General features: G+C 39.1%; 1 protein-coding gene across 1 annotated transcript in view; it reads right to left on the reverse strand.

Annotated features, from left to right (window-relative positions):
• LOC109604748 (ecdysone-induced protein 74EF) overlaps window positions 1-19,639 on the reverse strand; it is a 194,849-nt gene that overhangs the window by 2,812 nt on the left and 172,398 nt on the right. Inside the window, exons 6-7 of the mRNA XM_049964080.1 lie at window positions 12,791-12,892; window positions 9,097-9,324 (exon numbers count right to left, since the gene is read on the reverse strand). Coding sequence (XP_049820037.1) covers window positions 9,097-9,324; window positions 12,791-12,892 — 330 coding nt within the window. The remainder of the gene's footprint in view (window positions 1-9,096; window positions 9,325-12,790; window positions 12,893-19,639) is intronic.

Here is a 19,639-nt window from a genome sequence, read left to right on the forward strand (position 1 = left end):
TAAAAATATCACCTAATGTCGCGTCCAAAATATTTACAATCGGCCAAAATTTGATGTTGTTATAAATAAATTTAATTAGCGTAGTTTCCAATAGAAAATTTACCGCTCTTTTATCATACATGACTAGCCATTGAAATTTATAATTGATAAGTATGCAATTCCAAGTTTTTTTTTAGTGAAAGTTGTGCAGCAATCTCACAGAACCGGCAATTAACTTGATTGCTTCCCACAAACTCCTTTATTTACTCGATGAATGAGATCGGTAATAATTGGGGGTCAACAAACAGTTTGTAAACAGAAAAAGCCTCCGATAATTTAAAAGGCGTGTAATTTGAAGAAATGGGGACTACCTGTCGGTCCCCTCCGTGCGTATTAAGCTTCCGGAATGTTTTTTCTAAATAGACAATAGTCTAGCCAACCCTCAACCAATTGTTTTACACCTTCTGCTGACCCACTTTCAATTCGATCCCTTGGCAGGTGATGGAATTTGGGGCACACATTTTTTTAATTAGGGTATTTCACACGATCTTCGATATTTTTAGGTCGGTTTACGATTGTTTCACAATTTTACGACAAGCTTAAATTATCGCTGGCCGATTTGGCACCGCAAAAATACAAGATGTGATTAATAAAATTGCGACGACATTTACATGTTCTTTCATCTCTGTTGAAAGCACCTACGATAATTGCCTGAGTCGCTAGGCCTGTTGCGTCGTAATTTTCGAAGCCGTTTGCAAACTGTTTCAGCAGGATTAAGAGGCATGACGTTAGCACTGTTGCCGAATTAATGCCTCACTCCTGGATTAGATTCGTAACTAATCCAACGGCTCCGCGTGGGTAAATCTTCGCCGGTAGCTCCCTCATAAACGTTCCACGGCCGAGACGGTTAGAAAGAGAAAGTCGAAGTATCTAGAATCATCGATGGGATTTAGCCGTGTGCGGAGTTATTGGCAACGTGGTGGTTGACTGTCTGGAAGTGTGCGGCAAGGCGGGTCGTCGGAAATTACGGCCCTGCGGAGAACATTGACCAGGAAACATGGGCTAACCTTCAACCGCGCTGTCCTTGTAATGCGAAAATAGATGCATGCACACCAGCACGCCCCGACCGAACGAAACTCTCCGACCGCCAAATGCACCAACCAACTAACCACCATCACCGTCATCTACTGTTTTAATTTTTGTTGCTTGTTAATGGTTTATTTTTAGTAAATGAAGGATTTAAATGTTTAATCGGGTCTTCCACATCCGGCCGCTCGTATTTGTGCCACTATCGTACGGGGCGGTGACAGGAAATTCGGCGAAAAATTCCACAGACGACCACAACAACTTTAGAAGTTCGTCAGTCTGTTTACAATTCAGGAAATGCTCCGGCATGACTTAATAAACGTGAATTGTTCCACAAGCAGGAAACGTCATTTTAAGGTTATCAAATCTTTTTAAATTGTAATTTCAACTTCCTCCGCAATTAATCGATAGCGGTGCTTCAGCACCACTCAAAAAAAAGACCAATAATTAGACGTGACACAATCGAATAAAAACGGTCAACACGAAGGCGTCACCGGCCAAAAAATCTACCTGCAACCAATGTCAGCAGGACGTTGATCCCCGATAAACAAACAATCGGGCACCGCGTGTAAAAAATTCGCACCGTAAAATCATCCACTCCCGGCCCATTAAAACGCCATAATTAGCCGGAGCCTGGCAAATATTTAGACGGGCAATTGGTAATTTCAGCGTGTTGGTCGCGGCTCTTTGTTTGTTTTTGCATAAACCGGAAATGCGGCGCATCTGTAAGTGGGCGCTGTCTTAGCTCGTTTAATTGCGGGGCCTCCTGCAAGTGTGGCGTAATGGATAGGCGCAATTTCGACGCAAAGATATTAATTGCGACCGCAAACTTTCCTCCAAAAAATGCACCGCAGTGAAAATCACTATCTACATCCTCCAAATACATATAAAAGTGAGTATGAGTGAACGACGACGAATGCAGTGCAGTTTTCTAACCGTTTTTGCCATTTTCTAGCGCGCCAGACCTTGTTTTCACTGAGAAAACGGACTTTCATTTAGAGAGAGTACCCGAGTCAAACGAAATATCAGTTTATTACTTATTGTTCGTACCGGTGTTGCATGGTGTCGATCTCTCGTCATGGGAAAGACGACGCATTGCACACTGCGTCTTGCCTAGAAACGGGGTAATTGCTCGTTGCATTGTCTACGACTCGAGTTGCCCAATTAATCAGATCATCAATCCCAAATAAAATCCCTCGAACAACTCGAAGAAGGTGCCAACCACGATCGAGTTTCCCGCATTTCTTTGTTATCCGTCCGCGGAGGCCTCGTTAGTTCCACTTGTTCGGCCGGAGGCAACCTGAATCCGCGCCGTGACGGATAACCCGTTCCCGGTGTGCTCAGAAAACGGAAGCCGATCGAGAAGGGACCATTGTGTGTGCGGAGCATCTATAGAAGGCGACGCTGCTGCACTAGTCGCTGTGACCTTCAAGTTGCGGAAAGTCGCAACAAAGTCGACGAACTACTGACCGACGAGTTGCAATCGCTTCCCTCCTTTCCCGCGCTCCTCCTCATCGCTCTTCCTTTTCTCATCGCGTTCGCTTCTGCTTTCTTGGTGCGTGTGTGTGTGTGCGGCCGCCATTGCGACTGTTATTGCGGGGCACGCGACGCGCCACTTCTTTCTTTTCACTTGCACCAGTGATATAATTCGAGGTGTGTCGCCCAATACAATGAAACCGAATCTGAACTCTCTCCCGCGTTACTTGGCCGTCGAAATAATGCGATGAATTGGCGTCTGGCAATGTCTCTGTTATTTGTGTTAATTCTTAATCATATTTGAGACTACAGTACAAACTATTACAATATAAGATGTTTGACACGACATTGAAGAGACACGTTCCTGATACAAAATGTTTAAATATGAATAAAAATTTGTAGCTTCAATAAGCAGAGATGGAAGGGTTTTCAAATATGAGATTTTCTGATGTGAATGTGCAATTTCTCAAGACATACTTATTAGTTTTAACAGTTACTAGCTCTTCTGGTATTGAACCTCAATTTCTCCTATGTGCTTCTTCCAAACGCTTTTGTCTTTTTTAAACTTCCTGTATATTTTAACGCATAATATAAAAGTTAACAAGGATCCAATCGTTATAATCGTTCCTTTTAGCTTTAGTGCTATTGAAGCTACAACTTTTTTGTTATCATTTTGTATAATCACTTTTTTTAATAAAAAATGTGTCTCTTCCAACACCTATTAGTTAACGACTTCTAACTTTTTTATCCTTTCATATATATTTTTTTATTGGGAATGTGTTTCTTCAGCACACCCTGTATATTTTCACCTAAGGTGTACAAATAAACAAGAACCCAATTGTTAAAGTTTTGTCAAAAGAAACATACTTATTGGTCAATAGCTTTTAGCTCTGCTGCTATTGAAGTTACAATTTCTTCATTATCACAAAAAATATGGATAAATATTAATAAAAATTTGTAGCTTCAATAAGTAGAGATAGTTAATCATAGTGAAGTAGACTTTGTTTTCAAATGTGAGATTTTCTGATGTGAATGTACAACTTCTCTAGATACATACTTGTTGGTTTTAACAGCAGCTATTGAAGCTCAATTTATTTTACGTGTCTCTTTCAAACATTCTGTATATTTTGACTAGATATAGGTATAAGTATACCTTCTAATTTTGCCCATACAAAGGTAAAACTTCTTCCTTCATTTGTAGAGTACTACACATTTATTTGTATCAGGAATGTGTCTTTTTTGAACATCCTGTATATTTTAATGCAAGATGTATTACATGTAATAAAGTAAACAAGAATCCAATCATTACAATCGTTCCTTTTACCTTTTTTATCAGGAATGTGTTTCTCCAGAACACCCTGTATATTTTCACCTAAGATATGTACATGTAACAAAGTAAACAATAACCCCCTTGTTAAAAATCTGTCATACTTATTGGTCAACAACTTCTAACTCTAATTTATTATTATCAATTCAACTAAACAAACTAAATAATACAATAAAATGAAGATACTATCTGAGACCCTCAGGAACTGATGCATCAGTTTTCTCTGATAATCTGAGATATTTTTAAAGTTTTTTTATGATTAATTAAACAATCGAAGACACAAATTAGTCAAAATATTAGACTATAGTGTATTTGCTGGTTTGTGATATTCCGTACCTAATTTGAATAGAGTATAGGAATGTTAATAGTTTAAATAAGTAGGAAGGAAGCTACAATTTCTTCATTATCACCTTTGTGTGTTTCACCCTGTACATTTTGTCGCAAGAGGTGTGCATGCAACGAAGTAAACAAGAATCCAATTGTTCTAATTTAGATAATAACACTCAATCTGTGTTTATTTAGTGCGAGTATCAATTTATTAATTAACTTAGGTTTATTATATAAATTTACACTTGCCACGATAAAATGGATGTGATACAATGAAGCGTGAGGTGATTCGACGTGACACCGCGATGACCCAGCTGTGTTCTCTCCATTAGGAAATAATCTCTTTGAAAGCTCACAATCAGAAAGAAATAAAGAAAAAGAAACGTTGCACTTTGTTGACAAGCTGCTATCAACATTGACGTCATTTCGAGCAAATAAAAAATGTGGAGTGATTTAATTAAACGTTTCGCGCTGCTGTAAGCCGAAAAGTTATGGATTGTGTCACTCTTACATCACGGGTTCAAACGTGGAATTGGTGGCAGATGCGCTTTTTTGGCATTCCCGCATCTATAATCGTCCGTTCTATATTTGCTGCACCCTGTTCGGCACTCGGGTCTCGTTGGCTCTGCCGATTGTCGATCAACGATTGGCCGCAGCCAGCCAATCGGGAGCCGCTTCCTCGGCTGGGGTTCAGTGGTACCGGGTTTTATTCTATTTTCGCAGTTACGCACAGGAAATTCGTAATGTCCATGTATTGCGGTAAAAACTACTAACATTTTATCGACGCCAAGACTTGCACTTGTTTTTGTTTTTTCAAAGATTACCTGAACAAACACGGAAGGAAAACATATTTGGTCTAGACATCTATTTCCAAGCTTATCTCGGTTGAAAACATTTCGAAATGGAAATGGGAATTTTTACGGTTCCAGTCGATTATGGTGTTTTTATATTTTTTTCGCCGTCAAAATTTGCTTGTGCAATTCTAATGATTTATGGTTGCGAAAACAATCTTCGTGTGGCCATTAAGATTACAAAAAAATAATAATATTGTCATTACGTCCTTGATGCATGTTGAACAGGCGATAACCCACCAATTGATATTTTTAATGCATAAATAAGATATGTGGCAATTTCCGGCTTTATCGAATTTATGGACGTTCTAGTCTAGAACCTGTTGCGCAGAACCTGCGACTAATCGCCGATTTGATTTCTGCCGGTCAACGAGAAAAACAATTGTCGACGTTGTGGCATTTCCGGTGATGGAGGCGCAGCTGAAACGGGCAACTTGGCAGGGTTTCAGCTCCCATCGGGGTTTTTAAACTTGAACCATTTTGCGCATCTAGGTTGCCGTTCCAAATCTCATCCAAGGTGGATTTTTTATTTCCATCCATTATTCTGCACGTAAACCCGTGTGGAGGGCAATAACTGAAGGGGGGTGGGGGGTCGGACGTGGACAGCGAGTGTGGGATCACCGGGACGGGAGGTGTATATAGGCAAAAGTACAAGTGTAAGTGGTGAAGGCCGTGCGGGAGGCGCATGTGCAGCTTCTATAATTATATCATTGCAAGTGCAATCCGGGGACGTCTGGCCGCACGGCGGAAAGGGAGGCAGGCCGGGGTGACCGCCCGATTCAAGGTCCCAATCGTGGGCACAGAAACGGCTGCCTCTCTGCCGGCCCGACGCTTAAATGCGCTCAAATGCTCCGCTGCCGGCCGATTAAATTGCACGGTTTCTTTCTTTCCCTCTTCGACTATCCGTATGCACGAGGTGAAACGGCCAAACAATTAGAGACCCACGACCAAACCGCGATTATCGTCATTACACATAGTTATCCACTTCCTGAATATTCATCTTAAATGTAATGGCGAAAGAACTGAGCAATTACTAGGCAAAGTGCTATTGCTTTTGAATTCGACGACAAAACATGTTTTACGACTGATTTCCTCAATCTCTAAAGGAGGAAGTACAATCCAATTATGAGGACGTTTCCATAATCCAACTTGTTGTCAACACCTATCGCTATGACTAATTGATCAGGAAATGTTTCGATTAACAGAAGTAACTATTTAGATAATGCGTGGATATTTCGTTAATTAACCTGACGTGACTGCACCATTAATGATCCTATTAATTTCCCATAACACCAAGATAACTCTAAAGTCTGAAAAGGCTTGAAGCAGCCCAAATCCAATTGGAAGTGACCTTTAACTTCAAATTAATTAAAATCGCCGAAGCCCAGAGAGTGAGAGCGTTGCCGCCATGCCGTGTGCGCGAGTTCTATGAATAGTCATCAAAACTGACCTATCCTAGACACGGTGTGATGTGCAACGATGGCAACGCGTGCTCGCTAGACACCGACCAGCTTTACTATTATAGGCTACTGGTTTACTGTTACGTGGTTTGCCGACCAAATGAATCATTTGTTTATATCCGTGAACCGGGACGTCTCAGTCCCAAAATTTGCCTCTTTGACTTGTAATGAATGTTTCAAAACCGAGACACATTTTGATTAGAACGTTCCCAAACTAGTTCCTCACTGAATTAAATTTGAATATTTATTGCTTTGTTTACGTTCAAGTGGAGACGAAATATGCAAAGACGCCGCAAGTACACGTTTTTTAATATTCAATGGACATTTTAAGACGACCCATCGATTGCCATCTGTTGAATTGTTACTCTTTATTGTAGTAAATGAGTAGTAAAACGTAACAAACTGCTGCAGTAGCAAAAAAACGTTAAGGCAAGTCAAAAAATGACCTTGATTAATTTAAGAAAGGTTAATTAAACAAAGGAATCCATTATAAGCAAATCTTTAATTGTGTGGAAAAAACTAGGTGTATGAAAAAATTTCCGTGATGGTGAATATTTGGCTTCAGCAACATTTTCTCGGTTGCGAAAGGTCAGCATTTTCGCCAACGAAGCACCAAAACAAGTGTTTAGAAAATTTTTAGCCGTTACCTCATCACAGTCGAAAAAACAGGCCTACAACTAATAATAGATAACCTTGGTGTCGATTTGGTGCTCGTATCTGGTGTAAATTTAATTAAACGTTCTGATAGCGAGTTTTGACCTGCGATAACATGGTATTTTTAAGAGTGGCCACACTAATATCGACCACTGTTTTGAAATCCATACGTTTCGATCCTAAACGATTTATGCAGATTAGATAAGTCTTCAGCGGCTCAAGTCACATTTCTGTTGGATAGGTCAGATACATTACCATGAAGATAATACAATGCGTGCATGAAAAAACCTGTGTCAATATTTGCGATAGACTAGTTGTCTGCCTTACTTTTTTATTTGCCTAATGTAAATAGCGACAATACTGGCTTTTTTATAAATCTTTTATTTGCTTGAGTGTGTGACACTTATAACCACTGTTCCCAAGGAACATTTTTCAAAGAAGATAACACCTTGGAGGGACTTTGGAACTTAAACATATCCCACGTATATTATGCAGACAAGTTACTCAACAGATACGTCTCTTGTTAACCGTGTTGTTATTGTTCAAGTGCATTTTTTGGCAATCACCGAAATAGATCTGACCAAGTTCGTTATGCAGGGGGCCTGAACTAGGTTACCACCGTCTCATCATGGCTGACATTGAACTTTTTTAAACCTTTAATTGTTGCGAACGAGTTGTTGGCCACTTAAATTACACTCGGGAGAAAAAATCTTACAAAATAATGTTTACAAGACCACCAAAATATTCCAGATTGTGGGAGTAACTCGAATATGCAATAGACAAACAAACAGATTCATAAGACTCGGTCGGTATTCCATCTAAACACAATATGTTTACCGGTCTAGCGGAAATCGACGAATAAATTATTTTTGGGAGGCCCGCGGCGTATGTGCGCGCCATAATCATAGAAACCGAAAGTAGCTCCGCATCTATTTTTGTGGGTCCCTCACATGACATTGTCCGAGGTCAGTACTTACGTAACCGTCGTTTATTTGTCTTTCGTATCGTTGCGAACATTTTTTTATCTCGCCGTGCATTAGGTGCGAAGTGGCGTCTCATCCGAAATTTATTTATTTCGGCTAAAAAAAAAAAAACGTTCCAAGGTCGCAGCTTATCAAACTCATTATTGGCGCCGCAGCGATTACGCACCGAAATTGGCGATAAAATTTGCTTTTCTAATTAAGAAAAAAATGCGGCGGAAATTATGGAAATTGGGTTTGAATTATTAATATTCTTTACCTCCTCATAAATTGGGTCTTGACGAATTAACGGTGCGGTCTCGAGTGACAAGACTTATAAGCTCAATTCGCTGACCTGCCCTAAATTGTAAAAAGTTAAGTTTGCCAGAAAACGAAAGTGAGGAAATTTTTCGTATATTTAGATTCCTGGTACCTAAGACACGAAAATAAAATATAAATTGCAAACAAACAGGAATTTTTGGCTATCGGCGCGAATTTTTTTATAGTACTTGCATCGACGCAGTTTAGGAACAGACTCGTAAATCAGCCCGTGGTTGTACAAACAAAACATTTTTTTTAGCGCCGATGATATCAGCATTCTGGGCAATGGTCGTGGCAAATCCTCGCGGCCAAATTAGTCGTAATTTTGCAATCAAAACGGCCAATTACCACTTTTGCATTGGCAATTTAATCAGATGACATTTGCAAACATCTAGATGTTTACATAACATCCATGATAAAAAAGTTGAACGAGTGCTGGTCCAGACAAATTATGATCGATGCATTCGAAACGAATGTGGCGTGTGCAAAGCCAAGTGATAACTGCTATCGCCGACATATTTGATGAACGATAGGAATTGAATATTTTCGCAAAAATCGAAACGGAAACAAAGCCACGGCTTATTTCGTTATCAATTCGGAATGCATAATTTATTAGGTCACTTATCGGCGATTTTAAATGCGGAAAATGAACTTACTTGACGGGAAGGGTTGGTAGAACTGTTGGGACATGTGGCCGGTCGTCCTCGGAGCGTGGTGGACCGACGAGGTCCACGACATGGGATGTCTTGAGAATAGATTGCCGACAGGTGAGTGTATCGATGGCGGTTGCAGTCTGGCCTTAAGCTCGTCCGTCGATGTGTGTCCCGATGATGAACTGTCCACGTCCGAGACGCCCGAATCCGCCGGACTGGGCGGCAGTGAACCTGCAAAACGAACCGGGGGCAAAATTTCAGAAGAGGAAATAAAAAAAACAAATAATTTGTTTATCTTTTACAGATTATTTATTCAGTGTGTGGAGTTTGGACCTGGCGTCAAAAAACAAATTGAGGGCTTTATGCAAGTTTTGTGTTTAAACAATGATATTTTTTTGATAGGGACAAGGTCACCTTAGGCTAGGTTCAAACGTACACACAGCCTAATTGATTTTTGATAATATTTTTATCGTGGTTTTATTAAATATGTTCCTGATGAAATAATTTATCGATGTTTGATAATAAACTAAGGTTACAATTGTGCAACTACATAAATAATAATCAGTAAAAAATTCATTCGGTCACGTTTCACATTATGTTTTCAATACCCAACTATTTAATTGTTTCAAACACAGCCAGCCATCATCAGAACAGTTAAAAAAAACCGAAAGTGAATAGGAAGAAAAACCCGCTTCGTCCTTTGTCCTTTGGAATGTTGCCACAAGGAAATTTGACCATGTGAATGGTCGCATTATCCCGATATTTCGGGTGCGGTGTCATGTTCCCCGTGTGAGGACACAGGACGGGCCCCATTAGTCACGCATGCCTCACGTACCCCTTTTCGGCGGGCAGTAAATAAACAACACACACACACACACCCCAATAGTCGGTGTCCGTTCCGACCAAACCTGTTTTCCGATTCCGCGAGAGCCCTCGAATGTCCGGCTTGGCCCCGTGACCCGTGTGTCCATTAATCATATCTATTATACAAGACGGGGTCACACAGGGACCATCTTCGCCGTCGTCCTTTACGGTTGTGGTCGTGGTTTCGAGGGGTGAGCGTGGCGGCGTTTCGAGCTGGGCCACTGGACGATTCCCGATTATGTCGTTACCTTCGCTGACCGTTGCTTACTTTGATTGCGATTTGCTGCTTTTTCAATGCTTACTACGTGAGAACTTGGGGTTTCTAATTGTCTCTCTCTCCGTTCGGGGCTGCGTCCTCGTCCTTCTTGGCGATTGTCCCCAATTTGCATTCGAATTCACCACTAGCCGAATGTTTTGATTTATATGCCATCGACGTGGATTCGCAGGTTTTTTCCAACTCTTTCTTCTCCGTGGGCTTTATCAAACGGATTTCGGGGGTATTTGCATAATTCGGGCGGTGGGTCAACCGAATTTTCTCAACGGTAACGTCAGCTAAGCCACTATCATTTGTACAACCTCAATTACAGCCAACAAATATTTAAGCAACGTTTTATCTGATAAAAATCCACTGTTAACATTCGAATTAACACTGGGAAGGATGATTCCCATCCAGGCTCCGATGGTTTTTTAGGGGATGGTGTCGCTTACATTGTTTTGCCACTTGGTCCATATCAGGTGTCAAAATCTCTTTGTAGTGGTACTTGTAATGACATTGTTGTGCCTAATAGTCAGTTTGCCAAACTACCTGGACCGGGATATCTGCCTAATGCGCTAAACCGTTTTACAAGCCACGGGATAATCCTTGCACGGATACCGGAAGGGTGGGAAATTGACCGCAGTCGAATGTTTAAATTGGTCCAGTGGATCTGTTTATCTCCACAGAAGTTTTTAAGCACGATTAACACCGTTATCGAAATTAATGCGCCGTTAATTTTCAAAAACATTGCTAATTATGGTTGTGTAATCGTTGATTATTTTGCATTCTCGTTAAAAAGATCTAAAGCCTGGTCTAGAAACCATGGCCTAAAATGTCTTATCACAAGTAGACTAGTCGGTGATAAGTGTAGGACTGACTGTTGATTAGGTCGTGCTCTTAATTGTAGTGTAATTGTATTATCTTTTTATTCGTCTTTGGTAGGGTTAAAAACAATTTTACATAATTTAATTAGATAACTGATTCGACTTGAGGATTAAGTCGGCAAACCAGATTATCCTAATGGTCATGAAACGGAAGGAAGCGGTGATACCTAAGGGTGAAAAAATGTAAAGTCGTCAGCTGTCTAATCATGTCCAGTGTATCATGTTTCTGGTTTGAGTGACCACCACGAAAGTGCAATAACGGAATCTAGTATGGTATTTTCCCACATGCAGATAAGGTACTTACGCATTTTTATCTAGTACCGGTCAAAAAAGGGGTCGATTTTCGACATAGGAAACTGACCAGTGGCCGACAAGTTGGAAGTGAGCGGTCACCGCAGAACTGGTTTGCCAGTTTCTATGTAATTTTTCCCGATACACCTCTTTGTTATGTAATTTTTGGAGACTATGCCAAAGGGGTTGGCGATGAATGGGGATGGTCATTTTTCTCGTTGAAGATTATTTTCACTTAAAAATCACCGGCTACTCACGGTGGGTCCATAACATTATCTCAGCGGACCTATTTGGCAGTTACAACTTAGGAACAAAACAAAAGCTATGTCTGGTGAGGCCAAGAAGATTTTGCATGTAAAGTTCAACTGGTTATTTTCTAAATCGTAGTATTTTTACTTATTAAAACCTTGGTTAACCCTCCCTGTTGAAGGGGTAAAACAACAAAAATTTGTAACAAGATATATTCGCAAAGGATGGCCATTCAACTTGTTGAAAAATCGTACATACCGGTTTTTATATAACGATCTTTTCAATAAAAATTGTTATTGACCGGGCTGTTACCTGAACGGCCAACCCGATCTCGATAAATCATCCAACGTTAAACTGTCAGAATTGCCGTTTATGCAGACACAAAGACAGGACTGGACGGGCTTGCACATGGACATGGTGTCGAGTTTTCGACGTAAAAATCCGAAAAAAAAGAGGTAATTCGATATAACCTGTATGAAACACGGACGGCGTAACGATTTATCCGCAGGTAATGTCATTAATGGAGTCACCGAACGATGCTGGTCCTAATTGAGATCCTTGAGGCGTTCGGATGACGTGACATTTGCCATTCATACGTAATGAGTTATTATTTTTTCTTGGGGTTCCGATAATCTCGTTTGGTTTGTAAGTGACCAAATATTTGCGTCGAACGTCTTTGCGTTTGGGATTTCGTGAAGTGGCCAAGGGTGAGAACAACATCCATACGAAGCCGAAATGCAGCTGGTAGAACAAACAGAAAAAGGATTATTTGCCTGCATTGTGCATGTGTACACGTCCAGTGACATATTGCACAGCATTATGCAGTTTTGGCACAAGCACGTGTCGGGCAAAGGGTTGTTCAATATTATTTCATCTGACAGATGCGGACCCGCATACCGGAGTGTTTGGTTTACGTGAATCGCCAGAAAACAGAACAAACGTGGCATATGGCTTATCAAAACAACGTATCGGGTTGCTCTCTGGATTCGCAACGATTTTATTGAAATATTCCCAACACACTGTGTGAATGGCTTTTGCAAGATGTGTGCAATGATTACAATAGGGTCTGTAATCGCTGAATTGCGTTATCGCCGTTCCCTGTACAATTTTGGTTGCTTAATTTAAATGGTATTATTTGCTGAGTGGCACGTACCAGTTGTGGGTGGGTAGACAGATTTCCTTCTTCCATAGTCGCACAGCGAGGGATGCTGTCTTGATAATAACTGGTGAAGGTAGTTGTTCTGTTCCTTGTCAACTGCAACAAAAATACACCATCAATTAGTCAAAATTCGTCTTTGTTCATTGACGTAAACGACGAAGTGTGCATCGTTACACTGTCGCAAGCTCCTTGAAAAGTCCCACCGCAATTGGGTTAACGGTGGCCATTGTGTCGCGATGCATACGTGGTTTTCGGAAAGGCCTTGCGCAAGGCGATTGTTTCGCGATTCACAAACGCGAGGAGTCAATAATAAGTGACGGTACACAATTGGTACCGAAGATGCGGGGTTGGCCGTCCATTAAAAACGACTAGAAATATTGTTGTTGCGTTTGGCACCGTTTCAAAGTGGAACTCCACTCGCCGCAATTGGGACAAATCAACAACAATCTGTCTGAGTGTCGTCATTATGTAACGCCGCACGGTACGTACGACATGCATACGCACAGATATACCGGTATGTATTTTTTCTATAGAAGGCGGCCTTAACCCAAATTAAAAGTTTAGCAAGCCTGGCTTACATAACAGCCGAGAGAGAGAAATACCAACTTCCTTTATATGGACTCGTTTTTTTAACCTCGTTTCAAAACCCGACGACGCCGTTGCACCGAGAGATGCAAGCGATCCGCGGGGCCACTTGCACTTTTCGAAGGCCCAGGATTAATGAACTAGTTCGTTCGCGTCGTTCGCTCTCCGGTTCATTCGTTTCATCGTCATCCTGTTTAAAAAGCGCTTCCGCAATAAAAAAATTACGCGGAAATCGGTCTTAATTGATATTTATTATTATTCATATGTGGCCGGGGCCTTCCGGGTTTTAATCACGTCGTCGCAAATGGTTTTAGTTAGTGTTGGACGTATTCGGAAGACGACGAATCTTTAATCATCAAAGGTAGCACCAGTTTATAAATTGGAAAATAAATTCTGCTTTATATATTCACTCCATGATTTTCATATAAATTTTGGCGTACTAAACTTATTGAAGCTTTTTCAAACAATGAATTTTTGAAATTTTTTATCAACTTCCGAATTTTCTTCCACATTTTTAAGTATATCTTAAGATCTAATTAACCGATTTGGCTAAACAAGCATTCAAAATAAAGATAAATGAATATTATATAATTTTCATTTATATAGTTTTAAGATTGGTCGAGCAGGTCAATGGTTTCTCGCTTGAGAAACCAGAATTAGCCTCCCTTGACCAGAAAAAGTCTATTTGGATAACGTGAGTACAAGGAATGTTTTTATCAACCAATGAAAATCATGGGCCTACGATATTTCGGTTTTTGGGGTCCATCCATGATGAGAGATTACGTTTGGTTTCTCATGTGGCTCAATATACAAAAAATGAGCCAGAATTTCTTATACCAAAGGTAGATTTCATTTCAATTGTTTCAATAAAAGGGAGAAAAAAACGTAAAAATTGTCAATTATGTGATTTGTATTACTCCCAGCACGACCTGTGAATTTTCATTAACGATTTTAGCCCTAAAGACCTTATTAATCAAATTATTAAAAACTACTGGGCCAATATCAAAACCATATAAATGAAAGTTGTAGAATGTTCATTTATTTTTACTTTGAATGCTTTTTAGCCAAATCGGTCAATTAGATCTCGAGTTATGCCCAAAAATGTCGGGCAACTGAACACTGAAAATAAAAAATTAAAAATATATATAAATTCATAAAAAAATTAACGGTGATCTTTTGCAGAACGTGCGTACGTAGATTTATTTCTCGCGGATATCTGACGAATAGTGGGAGTCGAATGAATTCGCCCGGAAGGGAAAGTTTCCTTGACCAACTTGGAGCCCGGCTTCGTACAGAGATCGGCGTATTAATAAACCGCCCGTGATCCTTACGTAATCCGATCGCAGCAAATGAATTTGCCGTTAGCCAAAAAAAAATGACGAAATGCATGTAAAAACTGGAGGCTGATGTGAGACTTTAAACCGTAGAAAACCATAAATCTCCTACTTATCTCGTATAAGATTTTACGTTATATCTTATAATTGTTTATACAGAATATTATTTGTTTATATCGGATGTTTTTATGTACTCCACTTGTGTGTGTACGTTCACATATTTTTTTCCCAATTTCACATGTCAATGACTTTTGAATTACGTAAAACGAATTTTTGCTGATCCACTTGCGTCAGTTTCCAAATCAACACAAACAACAACACACAAAACGGATTAAATTGATTGTTTCCGCGATTGTTCAACTTGAACAGGAAGTTTCAAAAGATGACCGACGACACAAAAATCTAACCATACAATGCGAGCCAGCAACCTCAAAATCGACCAGAGATCGAGTAAATGAAGGTTAAATAGGCCAATAACTCTCACTGAGACCGGCCATATGTTCGAATGCAGCAAGCATTTTACGGCTTTGTAATAGTAGAAATCCGCTATCTTCCATTAACAATAGTTAGGCACAGTTTACGATAGGCGGAAAGCGTAAAGGCATCCTCGGAAAAGGAAATTGCTTGGCAAAAACACCTTTCGAAGACCCGGCGCTTTTAAAATTGTAATTGCACATCGATAGCCGTCCCAAATACCCAATTTCGACACATCATTAACACGCCGATGTAGTCGGCGTTATCTCACCGGGTTTTGTAATAGGCCTAGCCAATGTGCAAACACCACTTCGGGGAAATATACGTTGGTTCACAACCATTCGGTCTTCCATATCTGGATTTTTTCCGATCGAATATGGGGAACCTTTTCACCAACAAATGAAGGACACGAAGAGACAATGTCATAGTTTTTGAGATACAGCCGTGATGGAATATTACATTTGGTTTCTCATACGAGAAATCGGTTGTGGAAGCAATAATAGACAAAAGCACGATTAGATTTAATTTCATATATTTCAATAAGAGGGAGAAAAAACTAAAAGCTGTCAAATTTTAGTCAACCAATTAAAAATTCATAATTTGCAGTCACATTTTCATTTTCAGTAGCTTAATTTTTTCTTTGTGATTTCTATTACTTTTAGCACGATATGTGAATTTTTAAAATTCTATTTTATTGCTAAAAAAATCGAATTTATCAAGTCATTAAAGCCACTGGCAGCTGAACTAATGAACCAATATCAAAACTATATAAATGAAAGTTGTAGAATGTTCATTTACCTTTAATTTAAATGCTTGTTTAGCCAAATCGGCCAATTAGATCTCAAGATATAATAAAAAAGTTGGAACAACTTCGGAAACAGAAAAAATTTATTGTTCGAAAATACTTAAAAAAACTAATAGTTTCGGGGATAACCAAGTGAAATATAGAATTTTTTTTTCCATTCTGTAAACTAATGTTGATGGGATTAAAAATGGGGTCAGCCAAATAATTTTGACGGCTGCATCTGCATTTCGGTGGGTATTTTTAAATTGCAATTTATACGAGCCGAAAAATAAACCACTTGTTGACCCAATTTCCGACGACGGGTTTTCACAACAATTTTTGCAATTTTAATTTATAGTTTTCTAAAATTAACGGAATTTTAGAAGGCGCTAAAGGATCCGGATTGTGAAAACGTCGGTTGGGTAACGATCAAAAAATAGATCAAAGCAATTTTGATAATTCGATAATTGTGTCTAAAACCATAAAAACACTGGCATCTAATTAGCCATTTTTTGCATTATCCTGATTGTTGTGGCTCGCTCCGGTTTAGCCGTTATCCGTGGTAAGTAGGTCGCGAAAGTATACTACAATTCATTATAATAATATTTAAAAGTAATTTTCTCGGTTTCAGTTTCTAAGTTTCATTATTTCCATATGAATGCCGCGCAGAGAACGAAAATTTGATTCTTGAGGAGTCTTTATTAGAAGCAAATTGCCGGGTCGAGTTCCTGCCTAGATGGGTATCTGTCGGTATGTAAATAATAATGTACAAATAAAGGAAATAATTATTCTTTTTCCGCTCAAGATAACACCGACTTTTGATGGAGCCTTCATATCTTGGCTCGTATTGTTTGTAAATTAAAACAAAAAGGAGATAAAGTGGCATAATCAGTTACGAAATTGATTAATCACTTCTCGGAATCCAGCTGGAAAATCGACTAACTAAGATCCGAGTGGATACGTGTTGCTCAACAGCGATAAATATAAATCTACAATTGAAAACAGTCGAAAATTGCAATTTAAATATGTTAATAAATACATATTCAAACCTGGCAAAATTTGCGTACACTGCGTCCAATTTGGCAATGACACCGATAATTTAATGGTAGACTTTCACTCGTTTTATTATGTACGTGTACATTATCTCCGAAAAATACGCCTAATTAATATTGGCAACATGTCACCGCCGTTACAAACACAATGACACATGTGCGGGGTATTAAGAAATCAATTTTTTACCGATTTCAATTAGCTCAAAATCTGTTTGCATTTGCATGTATCCTGCGTTGTTTACGGTGTCGCAGGAAACAGACGGAGGCGGCTCGGATGGAAAATCCATTTGTTTTTGCACACATCCGCCACGGGTTAATGGCTATGCTGTTCCTGGAGGAGCGGTCGATACGGCTAGACGCCCCTTCATAGGTCAACGTCGCGACGCCACCGGGTTCAACACGTTCGTCGGCTACGTCGATTTGCATGCCAAAACGCGACCAAATTATTTCAGCGTTCGGAGCTAAATTGGCCAACAGAACAAAGCGGCCGAATTAGTACCCAACGCGTGCGGTACGGTACAAATTTGGAGGCTACGATTTCAGCAACAATTAAAGAGACAATGGTGGCGTTATATAATCGACGTTCGGAGTGCGTAACATACACGACTCCTACAAAATCTGCATGCGTGAATTTGGGTCGCACCACGTGACCTCAGGAGATGTTTGTGGCCACGTTGTTGCCAAAAGAGTGAAAGTGACAAGAAGACAGTCAAGGCTCCGGGGATCATTGTTTTCCGTCTTGCCGCATCCGGCCTTTGTACCAACGAAGCAGGAACGTTCTTCCCGCTGAAATCCGTTTCGAAACGCCATCCAGCGCTAATTATAAAACGAAATGAGGCACAAGGTCGGAAGTGGTATTTTCGATGTATTAATTAATAAACGTTAACTTTGGCCTGGTGCCTGTTTTCCAGGGATTAAACGGAACTCGATCATCGTAAAAATAAAAAAGGGTGTCACCTTGCACACAACACCGTTCCATTTGGCAACGTGGCGTCATTGTTTACTTAATTTGATTTAATATCAAGAATGTATTACGTCCTTCCTGTGTGTTTTGTATAAACAAATTTCCACGGAGCCAGAATTAAAACCGTGCACAGTTTTAGCGCAACACGTTCGAAATTAATTAGCGGTTCAGTGCCAAACCGTTGCAATAAAATGTGTAGCTGGGTTGTTGTATAATGCAACATTGTAGCATTGTTTGTGAACAATTTTATGCAACGCGCAACCAAAAATGTCAATGAAAATTTTGATATTATATTCGGGTCAAGGCCAACGACGTTTTTTTTACTTCTTAACAATTTTTCATTCGCATTAATTAACGGTAATCACCGAAAAAAATATTGAGCAAAGGAGTCTGATGAAATTTTAACGACTTCAACAGTAAATTCGTGTCCATTACTCTTAATTGTTTATTTTCCTTGTCAACTGAACATTTTTACAGGAAATCATGGAAAAACAATTTTTGCCGACGCGTACAAATAATTTACAAGTGACAAGCAATTTCTCGCCTTTGAAGTTCAAGTTCAAATGGGTTTCGTAAACAATGTTTTTTTTTTTTGGTATTCATGATAAATCGTAGACAAAAATATTGTATGAATTGATATGATCGCAAAAACCAAAATAAAACAGTTTATCGTGTTTTTTATATTGTTTTGTAACTGTTGTTTGTAAAAACCACATCCTTGATTGCCAATCAATTATTGAAATAAAATAGAGGAGAAACATTTTTTTTAATCAACCCTTAAATAAAACTCCATCTTATATATATTTTGTAACTGTTATTTGTCACATTTTTGATTAGCAATAAATTACGGAAATAGAAAGGATTTTTTTAATCAAATCAAAAACCACAATAAAACAGTTATTTGGAAAGATTTTTGATTACCAATTGAGTACTAAAGTAAAATGAACAAAAACATGTAAACAACCCCAAAGAAAAATCCAAAATAAAACAGCATTAACTTGTTTTTCATATAGTTTTGTAACTTTTATTTGTAAATATAATTTTTCTATCAGTAATCAATTATTAAAAAAATGTTAAAATCAACCCTTACAGACATTTTTGATCGGCAATCAATTATTAAAATAAAATAGAGGAGAAACAAAAAATTTTTTAAAGGGATAGGTAGCCTTTTCAATCAACCCTTACAGACATCCCAATTTATTTAAGAAGAGTATTTTTTCGTCTACGACGACTATTAACTGGTTGTGTGATGATCAGGTGGTGGTCCCATAAAAGGGTTAAATTTTTTATAGGTCAACTGGGGCTTTTTTATACCTGCTCCTTCGGCGTGTTTTAATGATATACGGAGAGTCCGAATGGATATTTCAAATTCATTATTTCCCAACAGCGTCAATGTTGCAACATGCTTTTAAATGTCAGACTACTGGTAAATATTAGTGTAAAGATGCCACATAATTTTGAAACAAAAAAAAACTACGAGGAACGATAGCAACAATTTTCAAACTGTGACTATCTAGTCCTTAACCTAGATTCGTATGTACATTTGCAATTAGTAAACAAGTCTAGTTTTCCTTAAACTAATTTACTTCGTTTTTATGCACTTATTCCAATTGAAGAGGAAATACAGCAAAGGTTACAACAATAACATTC

Source organism: Aethina tumida, chromosome 3 (assembly GCF_024364675.1).
Source record: "Aethina tumida isolate Nest 87 chromosome 3, icAetTumi1.1, whole genome shotgun sequence".
Classification (NCBI taxonomy): domain Eukaryota; kingdom Metazoa; phylum Arthropoda; class Insecta; order Coleoptera; family Nitidulidae; genus Aethina; species Aethina tumida.